This window comes from Vidua chalybeata, chromosome 4, assembly GCF_026979565.1.
Source record: "Vidua chalybeata isolate OUT-0048 chromosome 4, bVidCha1 merged haplotype, whole genome shotgun sequence".
Classification (NCBI taxonomy): domain Eukaryota; kingdom Metazoa; phylum Chordata; class Aves; order Passeriformes; family Viduidae; genus Vidua; species Vidua chalybeata.
The window spans coordinates 3,552,954-3,579,343 of NC_071533.1; the positions used below are offsets into that span (position 1 = coordinate 3,552,954).

General features: G+C 40.9%; 1 protein-coding gene across 1 annotated transcript; it reads right to left on the reverse strand.

Moving 5' to 3' along the window:
• Positions 1–947: 947 nt before the first annotated feature.
• On the reverse strand, positions 948–25,518 carry MGARP (mitochondria localized glutamic acid rich protein). The gene is made up of 6 exons (XM_053941427.1): positions 25,271–25,518; positions 23,734–23,837; positions 22,452–22,554; positions 18,022–18,285; positions 6,188–6,236; positions 948–4,404 (listed from the first exon to the last, which is right to left on the reverse strand). Exons 1-5 carry the CDS (start codon positions 25,353–25,355, stop codon positions 6,190–6,192), a joined length of 603 nt encoding a protein of 200 aa, XP_053797402.1. The 5' UTR covers positions 25,356–25,518; the 3' UTR covers positions 948–4,404; positions 6,188–6,189.
• Positions 25,519–26,390: the final 872 nt, after the last annotated feature.

Genomic DNA, 26,390 nt, shown 5'->3' on the forward strand with positions numbered 1-26,390 from the left:
AACCTCCGGGCAAGACCCCGCTCCTTCCAAGAAACCAAAACAAATGGCAGGGCAAATTGTGTCGCAGTTAAATGCTTTCATGTGCTAAGACTCCTCCCATAGCCCCATTTCCTGGGCATTTTTTGCCAGGTATCTGGGGCTCTGTCCCACCACAAGGAGGGTGTCGGTTGGTTGGTCACTTGCTCGCAGCCAGTTCATGGAAGATTTCTCTGCTCTGATTGTCTGTCAAGTGAAGTCCCCTCAGAGATAGGGCTTCCCGCCATTTTCCAAAGGGTTTGCCTGCTTAGAGGCTGTAAAGTCAGCGGTCTCCTTCCCCCTCACGTGTCCCAGCTGCCACCTGCACATGGCAGGTGTCAACGCTCCCCACATGTGTACAGCCCCTTTAGTATTTTTCACCCTGATGCCTTATGAAGGCTGACCTAGAACGGAGGCTAGAGGGACTTAACAAATAAAGAAGGGACTTATTAGGAGGCCTCAGTGGATCCACCTTGGGCAGCACAGGAGCCCAGCCAGGGCTACACCCCAGGTGAACCCAAAATGGCCACAAAATGGATGACCGGTCATGGAGTCTCATACTTTTGTAATTTCTGGTCCATTTGCATATTGGAGCTAATTGTCCAGTTACAGCTCCAGCCCATGAAGTCCCATCCTTCTTCCTTTTCTCTTTTCAGTCCATGTTATTTATGCTCTTATGCCTAAGATCTGGATCATTTGTCCTTGGTCCCCAGGTAGAGAAGGAATTGTTTTGTCTCCCTACTCTGTGAAGAGAGCTCACCATCCCCTTATATGAAGCCCAGACCCACACACTAAAGCAGCACAGAATCTGAAAAATATAAAAGCTAAAACCTGAGGCATCAACCCCATGTCAGAAAATTGATTTATAACTTATGTTGAGGCATAAGTAAAAATTAAATTGGTTTCTCTCAGTAAACCACAAGCAAACCATGCTGTTTCAACACACTGTTTAATTATCTGTAGTTCAAGCAGGTAGCAGGAATAACTCCAGTATAGAAACCTACAGTTTTAGCCCTTTTCCCACTCCAGTAAAGCTGGAGGAGGCAAAATCTCCTGCAGCATCCCAAATAAAGGAGTAACACCCAGAATGCAGGAGAGTCCAGTTATGCATGGTGCTTGAGAATGGAATAACTCCCATCATCCTGCACGGCCTCCATCTTCTGCAGCAGGCGAGCAGGGCAAGAAAAGCACACATCCAAGTAATGCCTTTCCAAAGAACAGAATTATCTGTGTCACAGCAGGGATGGCACTCCATGGAAATGTGTGCCAACCCATGGGCAGCACACAAAGTGACTCCAACGTCGTTTAACATAAAATTCCTTCTGTCCCTGTTTGTCCCCTCACCCTCTGTGTGCCTCTGTCCTCTCACTCTTTCCTAACCACCCAGAGGGAGAAAACAGCACCTACAGTAGGTGATTGCAGCCACAAAAGTGCCGTAGAGCTGCATCATATATTTGCTTATATGCTGCCAAACACTACAAGTAACTTATTTTAGCTACTGGTTTCCTCATTCATCACTCAGCTGGAACTGTGTGTTCCTCCCATCTGCCTGGTAAAGCAGAAGTTGGGGTGGCTAATTGGCTCAAAATTTTTGACAGCCCACCAGGTGAGGAAAAGAATCACAGCACATTCTTCACTGGGTTGGAATTCTTTGGTTTTTTGTCTTTGTTTTGGGTTTTTTGTGGTTTTTTTTCTTTTCCAGAAAAACAGATTTAAAAAGTAGTATCACAACATCAAAGCCTGTTGCACAGACATAAGAAATCTTGATTAAAGTATTTCACTCTCGGATTTTCCAAGTGCTGAGCACCAGCTTGCAGTTTGAATTATGATTTTTGATGGTAATTGTCTTATGTTTCGAAGAAGCAAATGAAAATAAAATTGAAATTCTGTACCTACATCAACACAGGCAAAAAGTAAACCTGAAATTGTTAGGTGGACTTCGTCATCTTCAGAATTTTCAGCTTTGTGAACAGCTGCCAGCAGCAACAGGCTGCCACCCCTCAGAAAGGTGAACTAAGAGGGACTAACTGGCACTAGAGGGAGGTGAAAATCCTTGCCAGCTGTTTTCACAGATAGCTGCTGACAGCAAAGGAGCAATGTGCAGTTTGGATGAGTTGTGGAATCTCAAGCTTTGCTCTGGCCTGTGAAGTGCATTCTCAAGGCCAAACCTTTCCTCTGATCTCCTTTAGTCTTGCATTATGTCTGTTCTCTGCTGTGGCATTGCTCTCCTTAATCACCCATCTCAAAAATATCTTTTCAACATTTTCCATGGTTCATCGCAGCCTTTGTGCAGCAACTCAAAAATTCACTTTTTGAAAGTGAAGGACAGAAAAATTTTAATTTATATGGTATTCAGACTCCATAATAACAAGACTGAATCAACAATGGCCAGACCTCTGCGAATTGCAAAATATCACTGCTGTTACTCTAAGATACTCAAGTGCTGAAGCAAACCATGCTGTGATGCATGTCTTTTTTTTTTTTTTTTTAAATTAAGAAAACCTAAACAAAACAAAAGCAAAAAAAGAGGAACTCTGGCATAAAGCACAAGTACAGGCTGTTTTGGGACTCTCACAATTTTTTTGAAATTGAAAGGATGAAAAAAACCTACGTTTTGGAAACCATAGTTTGTGATTCAATCATTCAGGCAGCTGTTCCAGAGGGCTAACATGTTTTGCCATGTACCAGAGGAGTTCCAGAAATAAAGAGCCATTCAGAAAAGCCTACCATTTCAGAAACCCTACTGTTAGATGCAGTTAAAATAGCTTATTTTACTAGTAATTAGTGAAAATGAAGAAATAGAACATTTAAGTGCATACATCCATCACAGCATTTTTAATCTACAAGACAAATATAGACTCTTATCCAACAAAATATCAGTCTAAGATTTTTATTCCAGTAGCTTGGTCTACAAAAGTTGCTTTTTAATCACAGAGGCTTTATCCTTTAAGCAGAAGGCTATGGTTTGTCTTCTTGAAGCTTAGGAGCCTGCTTTTGCCTCTGCATTATTCCAGTTATTCCTATGTAGGTCCAGGAGCAACAGGCTATATCTTTGTTGGAACTTATTATAATTTGCTTTATGATGGGGGAAGGAGCATGTGTTGCTGCTTTGTGCCGTGGGTAGGAATGTCATAATGCTTTCATTTCCCTTTCAACATTTTCCAAACTTTTTCTTGAAGAGAGAAGAGTCAGACACACCTTATAAACACACTTCCTATATAAATAGTACATAATATACCTTATTTGCCTCTGGTTTAGAATCATTGCCATTCTGTGATGGCTGCAGTGGGGTCTCAGGTGCACGCTCGTGCAGGTAGCATGTGAGGGTTAGAAGCACAGCGGCATCCAAACCTGTTATTCATAATAAATGTATTTTTTTATGAAGCTGAGAAACTGAGAAAACAAGGTTATTTAGCTATTTGGTTCTTTCTTAGTCCCTAAGAACGTCTGTCCATTTGAACACCTGTTGCATAGCCCTTCACAGGGATTTTGCTCTCTCTGTGCAAGTGGTTAGAGACAGGCTTTGCCATGGCCTGAAGGGCTTGTGATTTGCACCAGTTTGAAAGTTTCTACCAAACTTTCATGTTGTTACACTACCAGTATATGCCACTGCCAAGACAGAGCAGCCCAGAAAGACCACGGCAAGCTGAATGAGATTTGGGAGGAGCAGAGCACAGCACACCCAAGGCAGGAGCCAGCCACCACTTATCAAGTACCTATGGCTACCACTTGCAAACAGGTTTTCTTCCCAAAGCAGGAGCCTTAAAATGTTTACTCCTGGATGTTACTGTGCAAGGAATGGCAGCATCTGAAATGTTTGTGCAGGGGGAAAATTAGGTCATGTGCAGCCAGATGTCCTATGCTTACAATCACAAATCCAAACTGAGGAGCAAACACGTTGTCATTTCCCCTGTGATATAATTTTAAAATGCTAACAGGTACTTTTGTAATATTTTGACTTGATTTTGAAACCTTTTGCTTACATTTTAGCATGGGATGTTACAAAGGTATAACTTACACGCAACAGTTTGGACCATAAGTAAGGAATCAATGTACATAACAGGACAACAGAGACACAGAAGGAGTTCATATGGCATGGTTTAGTTAAGTGTACTGCTTCTCTTAGCACATGTATTTAGGACATGCTGAGGGGCTTGGCTGGATGCTACTCTCTACAGCAGAGCTGTTAGTCACAGAAGCGTTTCTCTAGGCGACGCAAATCATCTCTTGCAGCACTGAATACTGGCCATAATGGCCAATGTGTGGTAGGACAAACTGCACAGTTTCTTTTATGTCTTCAAGGAAGAATATGAGGTTTCACACAGGAATCAGCTGGTTGATTGCCACAAATATTTGCATTAAACTTTCCAAAGGCGTCCACACTGCATACTGGGGAAAAAGAAAAAAAAAAATCTGATTTAGAGGAAACAACGACAAAAGATTTTTAGCAACAGACACCACTCAGCAGGTCATTTTCTTTGCAAACATTCAAAGCACACTGTGAATTTGACTGCAGGTTACCAGTTAATTGAATTACAGAGTATACACAGCACTGATGTGTAAATCATGCTTATCTGATGGCTTAAGGAAACTTGCTCCATTGCCATCACCAAAGCCCAGTTTCAAGGAATCCCTCATGTTCATCCACATTGCTCAGGCATAAGTGAATTCCCTTGCATGCTGGACTTCCACAAATAGTTACATGCTTAACTTAAAGCACAGAGTAAACCAATTGTATTTGCTGAAATTACTGATACAAGTGGTTCCATAGCAGCATCAATATGGAACTAATAGCCACACTCAGCAGAATGGCTGAACATATTTACTCAGGCATGCTCTGAGCATTAGCTTAGGGCTTTATCTGAGGATTTAATCCATCACTATTTCCTCTATCCCTTCGCCAAATAATCAATAATTTTTTAAAAAAGTTTGCTACATAGTGATTTGATTCTCACATTAACGTTCTTTTAATTTAATTTTCTTTGCCTTGAATTCCTTAAAAAGTATAATGTGTTTTAATGGAAAGTCAGAATGCAGTGTGGTTCTAGACTTGCAAATTGGTCAAATGACAGCCAGTAATCTTCCAGCACCAAATAGTAAAATATTTCATAAATCATTTTCCCCCTGCCAACAAGATCAAATTGAAAATCAACAAGAGTCCCTTTTGTAAACTTGCATTGCTATACTCATAAAAAGTAACTTTTTTTTTTTTTTCAAAAAGAGACCAAGCAGTTTAAGCAGAATTGAGTGAACCTGTACAGGAGTAGGAGATTAATCTATTTTTTCATCTATTTTCAATTTGTTACATCAAAGATATTTCCTACAGCTTGCCTTCCCTGCCACCCCCACCCTTTTCAGTTACCATCTCTGCCCTCATTAATTGAGTCGGCTATAGAGGGTATTTGTTGTCTAAATCAAAATCTGGAATAGCAACGATTTGTAGGGTTGTCAGATGTTTACAAGGGAAGAAAAAAGTTTCCTAACTCAATTGCCTCGTCTATACCACAGCATTTATGTGTTCCAGAGCAGAAAGAATTTCTTGGTTATTTGGTTTTCTGATGTGCTACCCTCTGGTACCCTTAGCTTTTAATTTGAGTAAAAATAAAAACCTTGAGAGGCACACACTTGCAACTTTTCTGACAATAAAAAAAATAAATAAAGCCACATGAGAAAGACACTAGCAAAATAGAAAGAATATTATATGCAGTATTTTTTTTTTGCACAAATTGAAAGTGCAGAGAGACTAATAATGAAAAAATTTATTTAAAATAATATAGTTCAGGCGACTATTGCTTTTTTGTATAGAACAATAATCCAGAAGTCCAGTAGCCACATATAATTGGAACCAGATATCCAAAGAACATTTTTTGCTTGGAAGAAAGCTACAACTCTCAGATCTTTATCCAGTTTGCATGGGACTAAGATAAAGCTATAAATAAATAAATACACAGTGTGACAATTTATATAGGATTTGCTCCCTAGCCTCTTTAAGATGCTGGCAGTGGTTCCCAAAAAATAAGAAATACTTCAATAAAATTTTTTTTCGTTGAGAGCAGCAATACAAATTCACCATAACAGTGCATGTGCATTTACCAATGCTGCAATTGCCACTAACTGAGAACAAAAGATGGGTGAAAAGCAGAAAACCATATGCTGCAACTGTACTGTGTACCTTTAGGGCTCTTTAGCAACTTCTTCAGTTGTCTTCTCCTCCTCAGAAACTGCAAATGGAGACAAAACACCAATGAGAAACACTGGAAATTATTTATTCAATGACAAATAGTCAAGTAAGTTGCTTCCCTTAGTCCAAAGGATCCTTGGACTAAAGGGATAGAACTTACAAAGCTGTATTAGGTATGCTGACATTTTTCCTTTTAGCTTTTTAATTCTAATTTTAAAAGAGTTTAGAGGCCAAACTTCTAAACTCCTGCTTAAAATCTCTACAGTAATGATTTTAACACACATTTTTCTTTGCATTCAATTACAACATTCAACTTCAATAGCAATATGAGATTGTTTACAGTTGCACCAAAGCACTGCAAGCTTTATTCATACCACATGCACTAATATTTTTCTTTACACCAATGCAATTTAAGAAAATTCTGTCTTTCAAATCAAGACAGATGTTGAAAAAAATGTGTTATGTGCAGCTCAAGGAGAATTTCTTGTTCTTAATGAAGTTCATATCCAGCCACTTACTGAGCAGGGCACTGAGCTCACCACACTGCCACGATCAAATTTAGCAACTTACTTCTACTGCACCACACATCATTTCAAAATTAGATTTTCTGCTAACACTGATGCCAAACACAGCCACCACTGGCAGCAGCTGGTGGTCCCAATGCATACGCTCATGGCAGCTTGCTCTGCGTCGCTCTCCTTCAGCCCTTGTCTCTAGCAAAGTCTCAGAGTGGCTGATGGAGATCATCTTGGCATTGGTTCCTTGTCCCATTGCATACTGTCCAAGTGCCTTCCAGTGTTTTGGGTTAGGAAACAGTCTCCAGCCTCCTGATGGCTACCCTGAGCATTCATTTGACACCAGCACAAATCCTGGCCTGATTTTTGGTGGCTTGGACACGTCTTGGAACAAACTCTCTGTATTCCATTCACAAGGCCAACACGTTTTGCTGTGTCGAAGGGAATTGCTGCGATCCCAGGGCAAAGCCAGATGAATGATGCCCTGGCAGGCTGAGAATGAGCCCCCTGCCTGTCTCAGGTTTGGGACTGTCCCGTGAGGTCCTTCTGCATGAGGAACATCAGACACACTGCCTGAGGCCCTCACACCCTCCCCTACTGACCAGCTGGTGGCACAAAGTTCAGGCATTTCTCCTTTGTGTTTCCCTGTTTCCCAGTGCTATTCACACCCTCTCTCTCTCTTTTTTTTTTTTTCTTCCTTAATCTACATGCATTTCATATTATTTCAATCCAGTTTAATCTCTTGCAATTGCTCCATGTAAAATCCTGCAGTAACACCTTATTTTATACAAGATACATTAATCTCTATGTGGTACAATGGTGACTCATTTTCCATAATCCTTGGATGACGAATTTCCTGTCTGTTCAATTATTGTTAATAAGCCTGTCATGAATTCTTCAGCAAATAATGGATGTAACTGAAATCACTCCTAACTTTTGTTAGTTCAAATATTAAAATATTAAGCTTCTTTATTTTTCAAAATATTTGTAGAGGAGTTACAGCATCTTCACTTGGTTCTGTGTTGTTTCCTGAATGATGATTAGTTTGAAAACCTGAAGTCCCTGCATTTCTTCATGCAGTGATGCTTATGATCCATTTTGTCTATTTATGCCAGATTTCTTACAATTTCCACAGGCTGTAAGTGAACTAAATAATCTGAATTGTGCAACTGCTTCTCTGCAATGAGGACGCATGGTATTTAATATTATGCTTTCCACTGAATGCCCAGCTGCTTTATTATCCTTATAGAACAATACCACTCCAGCTCCTGGACATCTTTACCAAAACACCTGCTTGCAGCATTCCTGCCAATGGATCTCCCTCAAGGGATAATTCCATACTGAGCCATACAATTTAAAGCCTGCCAAAAATGACTTGGTTTCCCTTCATACCCACAAAAGTGGGTCTCATTGGGCTCTTTCTTAATTCTCTGGGGGAAACTTCCCCCTGCACACACATATCCTTCATCAAAAGCACTGGAGTTAAATGGCTTCACCATTTTCCTGCTTCATTTGGTGTGCTGTGCTTCCCCCCATCCTAGGAGGATATATTACCCTACAGAATATATAGAATATTACTCTACAGTATACAGAAGGTATACTTCACCGTTTCATACAAGGTATTATATTGGTAGCAAAAAATCTCAGCCTCTGTGTATATTTTTTTTTTTCTGAAAAGCTGATTTTTTTTCTTAAGCTTTTTCACTGGTTATTTGTAAATGTTCAGTTTTCTCCTGGGATAAGTAGCTGTATCCCAGTATTGCTGGCTAGCTTTCTTCAATTTTGCCAGGCATTTATACATACACCAGAGCACTTACAGGTCTGAATTAGGACCTTAACTTTCCTGTGATTTCAGCAAAAGACAATATGAAAGAACTTAAAGCCTTAGAGGAATCAAACTAATCACATTTACTAACTGAAGTCAAGGGGCTCTGCACATTGCATCAACAGCTGTTGCCAAAGCACTCAGAAGGATTTGGACATACCAGGGATTTTGAGGGCAGGCATCCCCAAGATTAGTTAGAGCCACAACATACATGCACTACACAACCATCAGTGTATAACATCTGTGCGATATCCATTGCTGATGTGTAACAGGGAAATCCCAACCAAAATACTTTCTGCTCCTGCCCAGGATAGCTACAGGCACTCCCAGGCAGTCCTCAGATCCTCTGCTTTGGGATATAACCATTTGGAGAAGAAATTCATCCTCCCAAATTGCACTTGCAGGAACAGAACATGACTGGGCAACATTACACATGCACCTAATGCAATACCAAACCATTTCTGTTGTGGAAACACATCTGGCATGAGTTGAATAAATACAGAACAGGAAATTGATTTTACAGACTAAAGAAAATTGTGGATTTGTTCTGAAAGCTTGTGTTTAGTTGTTTGCTTCTTCTTTTTTTTTTTTTTTAATAAAGCAGCAGATTTAGAAAGCTCCAGTATCTTATTAGCACCATATCCAACATTTCACCTAGAAATGTCATTTTTAGGAAACTACCCCTATCATTTCAATGGAAAAAAAAAAAAAGAAAAAAAAGAAAAACCAAAAACTGCTTCCTATGTAAAGTAGTAATTCCTGCAGTCTTTAAAGACAATTTTTACAAGTGCTGAATTTGCAGCCCTGAGAGTGGGTGCAGAGCTATACACTCCTGTGCACTTACAGTAGAAAACAGTTCGAATACAGGGTGATTCTGCATGCTCATGATGGTCAGCTTGAATTGTGTGAATATTCATGAGCTCAGCAGAACAGAGTGGCAAGATAAGCAGGGACTTGTGTGCCCTGTGTGGCTGACTAATCTTTGCTGCAGCTGATAATAAAAAATAACACACCCAGATTGACTTTCTCCTGCTAATAATACAGGAAACCCCATGCAAGTGCATTGACTTCCAGAACCCAGATCCCACTGCTTGCACAGCCTTTTCTCCAAAAGCCTTCAAGCTTTTCAAACAAGCTTTCCAACTTTCCTGAGGCAGTTTTTATGCAGAAACAGCCTGGAGTTTTGTCTGGGATGTAAAGCCCTAGTGCAAAATTTGGCCTGCTCACACTGGCCAAATCATGTCCTACCACCTAGTAGAAAACATGATAAGATGACCTTGAAGCAAGGAGGTGGAAGAGATACAACCAAATTTGTATATTATATTTTTTAATCATACTGGATTTTAAACTTCTACCTTGCATTTTTAAGTGGTTTTCTAACTGTGTTTTCCTTATTTACAATAGAGATGAAGAAGACAGCTGTTCCAGATTTTAAAATGAAAGTGTACCCAGTCTTTTCCTTGCTTGGGGGAGGTGGGGATTCCTTCCAGCAGGACAGAATTTTTATAACAAGATCATACAAGATAACCTCAGCCTTGTCAGGAGTACTGCCTGCATTTCTTCCCTCAGTTTTGCATTTCCTTACCAATACATTTAAAGCTAGAATATTTTCATTCTAATACTAATTCTTTGATTCATTTAAAAGTGATCTTTCCAGCTAGAAACAGCAACAAAAAATTTAAACAAGCACTGGTATCCTGCAATTTTTAAAGATATTTAAAAATACGCTTTTCTGAGTGAATCACTCTACTTAAAGCAGTATCCTTCATATGATTTTTTTTTCTAGGCAGTCAAGAGGAGGCTGGTATCTGTAATGCCAAACACCAGGTTCAATTCCTTTAAAAATATTCTTTGCAGAAGAATTTGGTTTTATAAAGCTAAAATAACACAAGTTAGCCGGTATCATACAAATGGAATCCACCTGGAGCACGCAAACCAAAGCTGAAGTACAAAACAAAGCTTTGATATTTCAAGCAGCCTGTAACATAACCAATGTCACACACTAATTCCAAAGAGGGGGAAGGAGGGGGAAAGTCAAATTTAATTGTGATATTAGAAACAGTATTTTATTTACAGCCTTTTAGACCATCTTACATTAGAATGTTTACTGAAACCTTCCTCAGTCAGGTCCACTGAAGGTCTCAGGATGTCCCCTGAAATGTTAAGAGAAGCAGAGCAGAATATTCCTGGTACATTTTCATAGTTTAAAGACCTGCTAATGGAAAACTGGCAGTGGGGTAGAACTGACTTTTAAAAAGTCAAATTCTGACACGTTGGAAAAGTAATTCAAAAATTTATTTGAGAAAACCTGCAAAATAGAGCACAAGAAGCAGGGGTACTTGGCTCACTCAGATCTAATCCAGGGGAGAAGACAGCAGTAGCAGCAAGAAACTGTGATTCCCTTTAAGAGCAGCTTCACATATTTTGGTTCCATCAGCCTTAGGGAAAATGGAAAGGGAAATTGTTCCAAATCCTGAGGTGGTGATGACAGCTAAGGTTCCCTTCCATGCTGTCCTAGGTTGAAAGATATGTGTGTATGCTACTGCCATCTGTTAGAGGTGGGGCAGTTACCTTCTGTTCATTGGGCTGCCTGTTAGAACCAGGTGGGGCAGTTTGCTTTATCTCTTCCACAACCCATCCTCCCTCTGGGAAATATCTTCTGTTACTGGGCCAGTGAGTGTCACTGCATGGCTGATACAATTACATCATCCCACTGGGAGATGCTCTGCCCAGGGGAGGAGCCAAGCATTCCCAACTGGATATAATCAGAGATTTGGAACACCACAGGCAGCCTTTCCCCACTGCATTCCCAGAGGAACAGCTTTCTTCTCCACTGCATTCCCAGAGGAAGACCAGGCCCATCTATACCACCACTGGACTTTCAGAGGAAAACTCCACCCTTCTACTGATCCCTGCTCCAACAGAACCACATCTGTCACTGCAGGAGGGCTGCAGCCACCATTTCAATTGGACTGCCACCAACACCCTGACCCACAGGGTGTCAGGTCGTATTCTGACTCTGTCAGTGGTTTTCTTGCATTTGTATTTTAATTTTCCTAGTAAGGAACTGTTATTCCTATTCCCATATCTTTGCCTGAGAGCCCCTTAATTTCAAAATTATGACAATTTGGAGGGAGGGGGGTTTACATTTTCCATTTCAAGGAGAGCTCCTTCCTTTCTTGGCAGACACCTGTCCTTTCAAGCCAAGACACATGCTGTCACCAGAAGCCACCTGTCACCCCAAGCATGGCTGGCTTTGGTTCCACACCTTCACCCTCTGTTCATGGGGACTCAAACCACATCAGGAGGAACAGGGGGGAAATAATAATCACTGAGGCAGTTTGGGACAAAAGAGGCAAAGCTGTGCAGCTGTCCCTGTAACATGACCAAGTGCTTCAGGTGCCATTGGCCAGGAAGATCCCGGGAGCTCAGCATGGAGGCCTTGCAGATGTCCACCAAGAACATCCCATCACCAGGAATGTCACTCAGGACCATCTGAAATGTTCTCTCTCTCCTCTCTGGCATTTTATTCAGTGAACATTTAGGATTCCAACCAGCTGCAGCAAGTTACTCAACCTACTGACTGGAAAGGAAAAACACTTTACACCTAAACATTGGGCTTCAAAAGGGAAAAAAAAGGTACCGGCTGGTTGACCTAATGCCTCTCTACAATACTGTGAAATCAGCACTTGAACTCCACACAGGAAAAAATAAAATTTTTAGTTCCAAACAGAGTCAAGGAAAGAACAATTACTTAGAAAAGCACTGATTATTTTTCAGTCTGATCGTTCCTATCCTTGAATGCACAGGATAGGAACGAGTGGCTGGCAACTGATGAATTCTTTGTGGAACCACCCGGGCCTGATCGTGCTGTTACTCGGACACAACATGAAGGTGGCCTCAACCTCAGCCCTCCCTCACTCAAGCCCATGGGCATCAGGAGTTTAGTCCCTCTGGCATTCCAGCTGTTCCATAGGATGAACACAAATCAAGGGCTCAGAGCCCAAGGTCTTTGGGAAACTGATGAACAAAGGAAAGCTGGGATTTCTAATAAACCTGCCGCTACACAAATATGACATATTTTCCTTTTTGCAATCCAGATAAAAATCCATGAGGTCCAGCTGAGAGCCTAAACCATGGCATCTCAAAGCCCATTATTAAGAATAAAAATTTTCATCACTCCATACAGAAAGAGAAACATGTTCAATCAGCCAAGCACATCACAGGTTGTTTGTGCCTGATGTAGGTCACTAGTTCCCAAGAAAAGCCTCATTAGTTCATACTAATGACCAGAAGATTCCCTTGAAGATAGTTTATTCTGCAATTGATGATTAAAAAAAGATTCAGAGATGCCTATAATGGTCATAATGAAAGCGTAACAGTGCATGTCACATTAATCCTATTAATAAAATTTCTATCCTATTATAATACCTTATAAAATCCTTTTTAATACCTCATAAAATTTCAAGAATATTGTTTTATATTCTGTAGCATGGAACTGTAGCAATGAGAAGCAACTCACATTGTTTGTTTGTTTGTTGTAAACATGGAACTATCCTTAGATACTGATTGGAATGGATCACAAGGAAAACTAGCACAAGTTAATATAAACTGTGTGTATGAAAAACACCCTAATAATGTGATGTATTAAATCCTTCAGGAGCTCTAAAAAAACCTTCTAATTAAGACATTTTGTTTAACATTCCTCACACAAAGTAATGCACAAAGTTTTATCCACTTACACAGTTTTTAAAGGAGCAAAGTTGTTGTTCGAAAAGGATGTTTTTCTCTGCTATAGGAAACATTGCCCAAAAATTAACTTCAAAATCCCCATCATTCCCCTTCTGGTTGGAACTGCCACCACAGGAAAAAAGGGGTGCCTGTTGCCATCTTTTCTCTAAAGTAGAAGATGAACAGTATTCCTGTGGTTGTTGTATTTACAGGAAAATTTCAAACACAGGTAATACTATGTAGAGTAAATTAAATGCTAACAGACTTTGTTGTACAAAGTGAGTTGCTGTTTTCCAATTTAAATACATACAGTTATTTTAAGGGTTTTTTTAAGTCTTGACAATGAGCTATTAATACTAGTAAAAGCAGTACATCCATTTTCTCATTAATAGTGACATTCATTTAGGCATTTTTATTCACTGTATGTCCTCCTACCATTTTTGAGCAGCTACTTGCCCCCTTGTTCTAGAGCAGACAAATAGGAAGATGGTTATTTTAGGCAGTTCCCCCCCACTTATTTGTTTGCACTCAGCTGGGAACCTCTAGGGTTTTTTTCCATTTTACCAAAATCTTCCTTCCCAGCCCAGTGCATGCTGTAAAATTCTTTTTGGCTAAGCTGATTAAAACTGAACAGACTCTCCATGTGCCAGCTGGGGTCTTCACACGCTCACAACTTTTACGGAATTTTTTTTCTAAACATTGGCCACATTCTTCCAACAGAGATTTTCAAGTTATGCTATGATGACTCATCTAAAACTCAGATTTATGAAGGAAAAACAGGAGGAAGAAGAAGAGAATAGTGGCCAGTGTATGGCGATCAGAGAGATATAAGTGCAGCAGTCCAAGAGACAGATAAAAGTAAGTGATAAATGTGAAACAGAAATACCCAGCAGAAGTTCCAGATACAGATACTTCCCCCATAGGATAATATTTACATAATTCAACTTCTTACATAATTCAACTTCTTAGGGGCTAATTTAGCTAGATCAGTCTATCATAATCAGTAAAAAGTCCTCATTCCTCCATCTCACACACACAGATGCCTACAATGATGTGTCTGTTCTACTGAGCAACGTCGTTCTGAAAGCCTCTGAATACGTATGAGCAACTGCAAATCACTCTGAGGACTCTTCAGTAATTTCCTAAGTCCTAACAGTGTCAGCACACCCAGAATTTGGTAACGTAGCAAGCCAAGCCACTGTGCACTGATTGTATCCGGTGCTTTTGTCTGCTTGGCATCACTGTGTGATGGGGTCAGCAAAAGTCCTGTCCCAAAAGCAGCAGCTCCTGTCCAGAGCAGCCTCCATTTGTTTCTCTAGGCTGCAGACAGCTGCCATTGCAGTGTGTTTGAAGCTTAGCATGGAAAACACTGGCACATTCACACACTAATCCTCCCCAAAACCAGTCACTCAGTCAAATGGCCTTGGAAATAACAAACAGAGAAGAGACCATGCCCTTCAATACTTTAAAGATTAGAAAAAAAAAAACCTGTGCTAGAGAAGTCAAGAAGAAGTCTGGAAAAGCACAGTTTGGGGCTAATTGCTTCTGTTATTTCAGTAGATAATGCCAAAACCTCAAGTCTCAATACCAGAGTTGGAGAAGAGTTTATGGTGGCAACCCAAACACCAGAAGTCACAGATGCAAGAACCTTGCCTAATCCAAATAGCAGTTTGCCAATCGGTGAATTTTACAGCATTTGGTTTGTCTGAAGAAAAACTTAATTTATGGTCCCAGACACAGAGTACACTAGAAGGAGAACAGGAATTTAACCAGCATCAGGCAGTAACCAAGAGTGACAGCTCAAGCAATAAAAAGGTAGAGAAAATTAGAATTTAGAGGAAGTTAAAACCTTGGGAACAGAGTAACATAGTTCAGTACTTATTTTGGTAACAGTATTTTACAGAATTCTAGATTGGAATTATGGATTGTAAATTGCTTAACTTGAGGCAAGGAGAACATTCCAGGCAGGTACAATTGTTAACTGTCTGAAATGGAAATTACCCTGATTTAGTATTAAGCATCCACCTCCAAGGCTGGGTTGTTTTTTTTTGTTTCTTTGTTTGGTATCTGTTTTGGTTTGGGTGGGGGGTTTTTTGCACATCCATGTACAATGATACGTTTACATTATCTGTATACAAGAGCTGGAGACAAGCATTCCTTCACAGCTTGCACTGCCAAACATTAGAGAAAGCTTAATTGATTAAAAGAAACAATGGCATTTTAAAAAGCAGAGGTTCACTGGTAACAATAAAAATACACCTTCATCTGCAGAAGTAACACCAAGTTGCCAACAAAACTAGTTAAGGTTACTTAAATACATACTTTTCCCCAAAGTTCTGAAAGAAAAATCCTTCTCTACCTCAATAAAAGTGGAGCTGTGCTATTTTTTTCTTCTAAATGGAGGTAACATGAATGATAAAGATGATTAAATCCAAAACCAAAAGTTATATCCAGAAGGATTTTAATTAGAATTTTTTTTAAACACAACAGCTGCAAGTAGACAACGAACAAAGTGGTACAGAGAAAGCAGAGAACTTTTGAAACAAACCCCCATCTTCTCGTGAGCATGATGGCAATGGAAACTAGCTCTTACGTAACTTAGAGGAAAGGGATGCTGGTTCAGGCCTGTGTGTCACACCATGTGCTGCTGGTGGCCTTCCTTGCCACGGTCAGGAACTCCCGGGAAGAACTGCTCAGGGGGCCCTGCTCTTCTTCTGCAGGCAGCACCAGGACGAGGGAGCAGGGAGTGCTAAGGTGACCTGGGGCAGAAGCCTGTCCAGCCTCCCAGGCCAGGGCTTGGGTTACGCTGGGTGTAACCTCACGTGAACCACGGGGAGGTCCCCAGGGTTCACCACCCCGGTCACACCTGTCAGCAGCAGCTGTTCACAGCAATCTGCACTGGGGACCAGTGGCACGGGACAGCTATTCTCAGGAGCAAGTTGTAACATCCCAGGAACACCCAAGAGATCAGGCAAGGAGAACACTCCTTTGCTTCAATTTCTCAACGATTTTACACCCCAAAGGTTTGTTTCTGCTAGCTTTACCACCCAGCCAAGAATAACCACTGCAACAAGGATTGGTAGGGGGCACCTGGGATGACCCCCAGGCTTCCTCACAACTTTCAGCATAACAGAAGTCTGGTTCCAGTGCTGTTTCCTCAGTAACTATGCTGCCAGAGATACTAGATCTTAGAAATCAGTAATTTCCAAAGAGCTGCTCCACTTCCAGAAAACACCAGCAGGAACTAACAATTACAAGCCATATTTCTTATCAAATAGTGATCACTAAGTACATGACGTCAGCATGTCCAGAATGAGATCCTCACACTTAATCACAGAATCATCACAGAGTGATTTGGGTTGGAAGGGACCTCAAAGACCATCTCGTTTGAACCATCTGCCAAGGGCAGGGATACCTTCCACTAAACCAAGATCTTCAGAGCCTCATGCAACCTGGCCTTGAACACCTCCAAGAATGGGGCATCCACAGCTGCTCTGGGAAACTGTTCCCGTGCCTCACCACCCTCAGAAGACTTTATTCCTAATATCTAATCAATTTATGCACCATGTTTCTCAGGGAAGATCCTAGCTTCCCTTTCTCAGGGAAGAGCCTCTTCAGTAAAATGGCAGAAATATTTACCATACAGAAGATCCTACCTTATCCAACAATTACCAGTTATTCAACTTTCTATAAACTGTATTACAGCAGGGTATTGTTTTAAAATGGTATTTGTAATAGATTGTTTCAGAGACAAGCACAGGAACTATTCACATTTGAATTAAAATCACATTCATATCTAGACCTTTCATAAAACTCAGCAATTAGAAGTGCTGCACTATTTCTCAAGTTTATTTATTTAAAAGGCAATTAAGATGCATCCATTCCTCACTGGAGTCCCCAAGGAAAAAAGTGAAAATCATTCCGAATCTGCTAACGCCTTTGATGGTACTATGATAAACACCCTTAGATTAGCAGTCAAAATACTTTTAATCTCAGTTTGATCTGTGTTTTAGAAATATCCTCTCAAGACCAGCGGTAACAAGAAAATTTTTAAAAAATACTTTAAAATCCGCCAAATTAAATTATAATCCTGTATCTTGTGCATTTTATGGATAGTTTTGCATTTGTATTATTGCAATTGTTTTTAAAGGACAATAAACCAAAATATTTCAAACACCCTGACAGCTCAAAATACTGAATGTTTTGCCACTTACCAATTTCAGTGTTTAACAACAATTCAATGTTTTATTGTGTTGTGAAAATGTAATCTAGTATCTCCTTAGAACTGAGACCATGACAGCATTTTCTTTGCTATGCAAGATCCTGTTTAAGTTACATTGATAGAACGAATATAATTATTCAGTGTGAATATCTTTGGAATGGCTAGTGAACTAAAGTGTTTAGATTCCTTAACAAACCCTTGAGAACTAGATCACTAAAACAACTGTTTAACTGATCATATTATAAGCTCAGCTTAAGATATTAAGAAAGAGGATGGGGTAGTAAAACAAACATTTGACTCTACTTGTTTTAGACAGTAACTCTGGTGCCAGAGGTGGGACACTTTCAGAGACACTGATTTAATAAACTTAATTAGGCTCATGATACGTCAGCGTTAATGCCTGAATTAGTTTTCACTGCAGGACAAACTCCATTAGGAAAACTGATGCTCGTTCTTAATGTTCTGTAAGAGGCAGAGCTTTAGAACCCACAACACACACACACACACTCAAAAACTACATTCATAAGTTAACCTTGAACTGCAGCAGCTTCTGAATTAGCAGCAAGTTCCAAATTAGCAGCAGCTTCTTGCTGTGCTTCCTCCATAGCATGGGATACCTCTGGAGCCAGTAAGTCATTCTCCCCTCCAGCCTCTGGGGATACCCCAGAAGTCTCATCCTGTGCTCTGGGTCCAGCACTCTCATCCTGTGCCGCAGGTTCAGCAGCAGCTGCTGCATCAGCTTCTTCCGTGGCCTTCTCCGCTTCAGTGACCTCATCCACCTCTTCTCCATCACCTTCTAAGGATTTATTCAATACAATAAAGAGAGTAAAATGCATGCATGCAGCAAAAAATTCACCAACTTCTTTTTATCATCATCCTCATTTAAATTTGAAGTGGGAAGCTAGGATTTGGGATCAGAATTAACAAAAAGATCAATAATTAATCCCTCATATTGTCTGATGTGGCATCAAAAAACTATGTTTATAAGATGAGGAAACCATATTCTTAATTACTGAGGTTTATAACGTGTTTCAGTGTGATAAGAAAAGAAACTGTGGCTTAAAGCAAGTGTTGGGGGTGCAGGGAAGGATTACAAAGGACATTGTCAAGTGTTGCTTCAAACCCCTCTGCTGAAAGGGCCGGTGATGGTACACAAACAGGTGCCAGAGGGAGCATGACTCTGTGGAATTACCACGTGGGGAAGAAGACATTTGGTCTTATACAAATAAGAAAATAACTTCCTAATTTCAAGTGGTCAGAGCTCACTTTCTTAAGATATATGACCACATAGGACTGACTATTTTCTTTTTACAACTCACAACTCTCTTTTAAAGACTTGTTTACACCACTCTGGGTCCAACTCCTTAGAACCTGAAAAACAGTGTTTCCCAGCCATGCATCACTTCAAATTCAGCTGCAACAAGTCATGAAAAACTAACAGCACAAAGCAACAAAGATGCTCAACCACCATGCAAACATGCACTAACATCAAGTTCACAAAGGAAAAGTTACACACCAACTGTTCATCACAAATTCACCACTAGAACCAACTCACCATGACAAAAAAAATTAGAACTGGACGTAAGTTTGTAGCACAGTGTAAACTACGTGAGAATTTTTAAAAAAGAGCTTAAAGAGACATAGTCAGTGTTTGTTTGATTCTCTTGTATCTGTTTAAAAACTAAAGAGATCAGTTTCATTTCTTGGTCTTCTTATGCCAGTGAAAGCCTATAATTTTGTGTTCAGGTTTCAAGACAAGTGCATTCATTGCTCAGTAAAAACCAAAACTTTGCATTATGCAACCTGATCATGTCCCTTTAAGAAAACACTGTTTTTTAAAAAAAACCCTTTAATTCATTACACAAAGAACAGGCTAACAGCCAAGATCAGCATTCAGTGCACTTTATTGGACAGTCAAATATAGAGTGCATTAATTCAGAACAGACAGCTTCTCCATCTCAGAACTGCCTTCTACAAAGCAGATTCAGTAATAAGCTCAATATGGTTTGGCCTTGCAAACATAGGTAGTTCTTTTAAAGTCTCACACAAATGGAGCTTTACAATAGAAGGTACAAAGTCATCCCAAGGTAGGCTGCAATGTACTCAATGGTAAACGATTGTCCTTTGTTTGTATTTAACTTCCTCAGGTTTGGAAAGAGATTTCCCTTGTGTCTGGAAAGTGTAAAAGCAGAGCATAGATTAGAATGTCTGGAAAGTGTAAAAGCAGAGTATAGATTAGAAAGATTGAATCAGCTTGCAACAAGTTAAAAAGAAAAGTCTTAGCCAAAAAAAGAAAGAAATCAGGAACAATCTTAAAGGACAAGAACAACAAATGGAAGACAAAACTCAGTATTCACTAAATAAGCAAGGAGAGCATCCTGCAAGCCAAACATCATTTTACATCTCAAATGATGTCCCAGATTTTCTACTGCTACTTTGAGTCAGGCACCTTCCAGGGGCATTTTAAATCCCTCCCCTTATTTTTAGAGTAGCTTTCAGTTAAAAAGAACCACAGAAAATTTGCTATCAGATCTCTTTCTAAATGTCTGTTATCATTAATTAAAATAGCATTAAATATAATTTCAACCCTCTAATAAACAAAGAACCCTAGAATGATTTGTTCTCTTGTTTTGACAGACTTGTTCTCTACGTACAGTCCTCTGTAATAGACATTTTGTGTTCAGGCATAAGGGGAGAATTTTCCCCCCACATGAGAAATCACAATAATCCTATCAAAAGGATCTCTGATCAGCTGCTCTCCAGCATTAAGTTTTTCCACCTAGGAAGTTCTTTTACCATAGGCAGCAAATATGCCATGAACATGCTGCTTGGCATACTGCTTTTCTATCCATCACTTCATATGGTTACCAGCTCTGTTTTAGAGATTATTTTAAGCTTGATTTAATATTTTATAAAAAAATACCAGAATACTTTGAGAATAGAATTTTTAACTGCTTTTATCAGCAATGCTTACTGTGAAAAAGTATAAGGACTGACTCTAAAGAATGCACTGGGAATGGAACTGCAATGACACTTCAGGGAAAAGCAATACTATTCTAACACTCTGTGACAAGATAAACACAAAAATATGACTGCAGGGAGTCAGACAATGGGAGAAAAAAGGGGAGGAAGAGGGGTGTTAACTCTTTTGAAAATGCACACAGAGGATTCTGTAGGAAAAGTAAGAACAGAACTGATGGTCGTTCTTAATGTCCTGTTCTTTTGGGTGTACACAGCTGGGAATGAAGAAGGATTTTAAAAAGGAGCTGATTCAACGGTGGTTTTGTACTGTGAGTTGGAAATAGCTACTCAGAAGTCCAACTAAAAACTCTGGGTTGAACATTTATTCAGAAGTCAAATATTGAAAATAATACAGGAAACAAGTTTCAACTGTATTCACTGAATGGCCTTAGAAACATTTTGGACTTCTTACTACCAATAAAAAGGGAGGCAGCAATCATCTGCCACTGGTTGTGACATTTATGTGACTTATTAAGCAGCAGATGATGGCATGTCTGGAGAGTACCCAAGGTCAGTTGCTGAGCACTCAGGACTGCGGGTATTTCACTCCAACATGTGGATAGGCCAGGGCCAAAGCTCAGTGCCTTGCAGAAGTGCACCTCAGGAGAAAAGAGGGACTACGCTGGCATCACTGGGAATACGTTGGAAGGTTTGCTTAATGCTTCCCCGTTCTCCCAGCTACGGCAGTCAGAATGTAATAAGGGTAATCCTTACTTCTGCCCTGAATAGCAGGAGACCAGGTCTCTAGGAGAGATCTACTTTGGTCCTCGTTACATTTTCTATTTTAGGGACAAAGAAGGATTGCAAATTGTGGCTGAATTCTCAGCATTTATTTAAACAATTGAGTTTTAAAACTATACTGTGCTCAGCTGCTTTCTTTTCTGGAAATTAAGGTATTTCACTACTTTAAATCTTAAGATCTGTAATTTTAATGTTCTGAAACTAAAGCATGTGTTGTAGAAGGTCAAGGCTAACAACTTCTAAATAAATAATTATAGAAGCAGACAATTTAAACCATGCTCTCACACTGAAAACAAAATTCAAACGTGAGATACTTTATTCAAATCTATTCTTTGTGTGTATGTAAATATATTAAATCAGTTCCCTAGAAGTCAACTTTAAAAACAAAAAGGAAGAGCTTCAAGTGTCTGGCTTCAATACTATATTTATTTTTTTAAATAACAACCAAATAAAAATATATAAAGATCCTTAAGAAATTTTCCTAATTGCTTTTCCTGGCAAGACCATGCTTGCCAAAGTTCTACCTTTGACATTAATGCTATAACACTAATTGATGTAGACAGGGACAACATTCCATTAAAAGTATTTGAACTAACACGGTCTAATTATTCGAGCATGAAGAGCTAAGTAAGGATTTGCTATACATTTAGGTAATGCCGGCCTTTCACTTAACCCCAAATTAGAAAAGACAAAATCAAAGTTGTAGGAAAAAAAATTGATCCAAGTTACAATAGTTTTTTTTTTTTTTAAATGTAGGTTTTTTCCCCTATTGAACTATATTTCCAATGGCATGTGGCCTGAAGCCAACCTGTTGACTGAGAAAAGATGTTATCTTCTCCTCCCCACTGAAAACAAAAGAACAGAATTGATTTTGACAGCATTATGTATTCAGTCAAGTTTCATTAAGCTTCCAGTAAATCAAATACCCATTATACAATTCACACATCAACTCTTTCCATCCAAAGAGACTCCGCAGGTGGATCAAAGACCAGATTCACTGCCTGAACATTAAGGCCACTACCAAAATTTGTGCAGCAGCAGCTTTGTAACAGAACAATACTGCACAACCACCTCTGTCTTCACTCCCACTCACACAGTTCAGACAAGGACGTGGACAGTGCCAAAGCCTGATTAGAAAATCCAGAAATCTGTTCCAAATCCTCATGTACCCAGGGAACAAGAGAAAGGAGCTCAACTCACCCTTCTTTGACCAAGGATTGCTTTTCTGCCCCTCGGCTCTCTCACGAAGAATATCTGAATGTTCAACAAACTTGCTGCGGGATGAACTGACTACTCTGTAGGCCTGAAAGGGAATTATACCCAAATTTACAGCTACATCCCTACAAGTGTACCAAACAAAGAGGGCAGAGGGAGAGAAGGGATTTTAAGCAAGTGCTACTACCCATCTTAAAATGCATATAAAAGCAAGGTTAAAAAAATTAACAATCTGCTATACTAATATATTTATGTATTTCATATTTCTCCATTTATCCTAAGCAAGGTTAAAAAAATTAACTATCTGCTATACGAATATATTTATGTATTTCATATTTCCCCATTTATCCTAAGCAAGGTTAAAAAAAATTAACAATCTGCTATACTAATATATTTATGTATTTCATATTTCTCCATTGTTAGAAAACAAATGCAGCTTTTGAAGTGCTGCAGTGTTTCAGGAATTGAAAACAGTTTTTTTAAAAGATAATTATGTTAAGATTTCTATTTTTCTAATGCGGTAAAAATGTGACAGGAAGAGAATACGTTACTCATCCAGAAATGCAATCATACATGTTCGATATTTTGAACAAATAACTACTTACCATTTAAGAGGATTACTTTGTGGGACAGGGAAATATGTACCTCTCTGGGGTGTGCTAGGCACTATCTCAGATCTTGGGGGAGAGGGCTAGAAGTAAGCTATAGAATGGAGGATTTAGGGATGTGAAGCACGGAATCAGATACATTTAGAAGCAGGGAAGAGAATGGTTACTGTAAAGCTTAACAAAAGCAGATGCTTACAAAACTTCAACATGCTTTCTTGAAGTAACTAATGCTGATATCTTCTCTTTTTTTGCTCAAATTAACAAGGTTCGTATCTTCCCCTTGCAGCTTCAGTTTGCTTATTTCACATCTGCCTTGCCCACTTTGAAACATTGCTAATGTTTCTGGTTGACAAGACAAGGCAAGGGGTTAGAGACAGGTGCCTTACTCAGTCTTTGGACACATTCATTTCGCATAGTTTTAAATATGCTTTCCACTAAGAGTGACTACTTATCAAAGTAACAGTAAAACAGGCAAGCAATAGGCTTTCACCTTCGCTAAATTCTCTTAAGCTGATTTCTAAGTTAGGCTGCACTTAGCTATACGCTACAATACCTACATTCATTGATGGTTTGCGTTTTGACCATACTCTTTAACCCAGAACACACCTTACACCATGCTGGCTCAGAAAGCACAAACAGCTCCGTCCCCAAACACTTACATAAAATAAACCACCAAAAGCAGCAACACCAGCAAGGAGATAGATCATCATGCTGTCTCTGGAAGAGCCAGGAACACTCCCAGATGACATCTGGCGAGGAGGCGCTACAAAAACCATTAGGTAAGTTGATGTAAAGTGCTGCTAAAATATGATCACAAAAAAAGAATTATGGAATCTGAACTTTGTGTGGGAAAGGATGATTCAAAAAGGTTATCAAACAGATGTTGATGCATATTGATGTATCCTAAGACTGAGTAACACAGGGTGTGGTGCTCCATGGCCGAGCTCTTCCTAAGAGGTGTTTTTCTGTGAACTACATTGTCTGCCATCAGCTTCCAAGTACTGGACACAGTCTGTATAGACTAATGAACGTTAAAAAAAAAAAAAAAAAAGGAAAAAAGGAAAAAGTTCCTGACTAGGGTAGGTAAAATAATTATCTGTCCTTATTCTTTCTGATCAGTAGAAGCAATGAATTCTCTCTTCAGGGTAATAACAGGGAAATTTAAAAAAAGCTTTTTCATTTGAATTCATGTTCTTTCAATTCTCAGACTGCTGACACTTTGATACATACCGTTCATCTCACGAATTGGCGAGAGGTAGGATTACACAATTTTTTACCTGACTGGATACATATTAACTCTAACAGCAGTGCTACCCATTCATTTGTTATAAATTGATTCTTACTACAGTCTTGGATTCATCTGCACACCTCAAAAAGAGACCCATGAAAAACACACATAATTCTCCTGGTCAACAAAGCTTTCTGTGGAATTTTGTGACTTGATCCCAGATGAGAAATGTCTCGTTGAAAAAGCGCTCATGAAAAATAAAATGGCTCTGAGCATTGCAATTGACAGCTGCAAAAATAATCGCGATGTCAAAACATCGTGTCCTAGGTCATGCTTAGCATCATCTGTCTCATGACACAATTCTCAGACTCCTCTCCAATAGCCGGGCATCCTGATGGATTTGCATACATTTACATTTCGTTCAGCAGCTGCGTGTCCTTAACCCTCTCCCCCGGGCCTGCTAGCTATACCAGGATAGCGATCAGCAAGCTGCCATGGCCCAGCACGGCTGGCAGAATTTTTTTTGCCAGTGGTTACACAACCCCTGATGCGCCAAAAGCCGTGTTTGTGGCGCATCAGGGGTTGTTCCCGTTCCCTGCCGGGGCCGGCAGCCCTGGAGGCACGGCCGCTCCGGCTGCTCTACCGGGGGGTATGTACCCCGCTATTTTATACGGAAGGGAAGGCAGCAGCGGCCACCGTTTTGCCATGGGGCGGGGGTAGGGGGTCCCGGGCCGGCTCGGCTGCCCAGCGGGTCGCGGCGGAGGTCTGAAGCAGCCAGTGCTTGGATGACCGAGCAGCCGTGTCCGGCTGCCGCCCGCCCCCGCCGCACCTGTCCCGGCCCCACATCGCCCCCGCCCCGAGCTCCGCGCATCCACTCCGCCGCCGCCACCCTGTCCGGCCCGGCCCGCGCCCCGTCACGCCATCCCGGGGACCGCTCCCCGGCCCGGCTCCGCGGCGGCCCCGCGTACCACGCTGCTTGAGGCGGCTGGCGGCGGCAGGAGCCCTGCTCAGGCGGGAGGCCAGCGCCTGCGAGGCGGCCCTGCAGAGGGACATGGTGCCGGAGCAGCGGGCGGCGGCGCGGAGCGGAACGAAGCCGACTCTCGGCCGCCCGTCGCGGCGGGGATGCGGCGGCAGACACCGGTCCCGCCTCGGGTGCCGCGGGGGCGGGCCGGGCCGCAGCCCCGCCCCGCGCACCTGCACGCCGCTCCCGGCCGGGGGTGCCCCGGGGACGGCGGGGAGCGAGCAGAGCCCCCGCTGCAGCGGGAAGGGAAGCGGCTTTCTGGAGCGCAGGGCCGGGCGCTGCCGACACCCACCTGGCCCCGTGGCAAGTAAACGCCTACTGGCGTTCGGTACTGACGGCAACAAGAGCCGGGGTAACAGGGATGGCATTTGGAGAGGGAAGACAGGGAGGAACTACTGTTTTCCTTAAAAAGGAATTTCTCCAAGAGGAAAAAAAAAAAAAATGGAGAAATCAACTAAATTAACGGCGAAGGGCACTCGGCTTTAGCACCGTGCCAAAGGCATTCGGTGTTGGCAGTGGAACACTCGAAGTGAGTGGCTGCTCTGGGATCATGTCGACTGTCAGTCATGGGCGTCTCCAGGTCAAACCCGTGCAGCTATCCTTGTCCTACCGACACTGTTAGGCAGTAGCCCTGTTTCTTCTCCTTTCTCTATACTGAGCTTCTTTGTGCCCTCAATGATCATCTAATGCCATATTCTGCCGACTGCCATGAAGCCGTTTTTCCAGCCTTTGTCCTTGACTGACCTTGATGCACAAAGAGAGGGCAGAAGTGTTCAGAAGGCAGTGCTCACACCCCAGACTGACATGGGCTGTGCAGTCCATCCCCTCTGGGCACCTTTCAGGCATGGCCATCTCCCAAAATGCTCACAGGAAAATGCATATTTTAGCATTTATACAGATCCTATTCTTATATTTGCTTATTTTATAAATTTAGCAGTGAAAGTGATGGCAGAGCAAGACTACTCTGGAGTATTTACTGAACTTCATCTGAACTGATGTTTAATTTTGTAATATACCTTCCAGAATAGCAAAGACAGATTTGAAAATAAGACCAAAACAGAAATGAA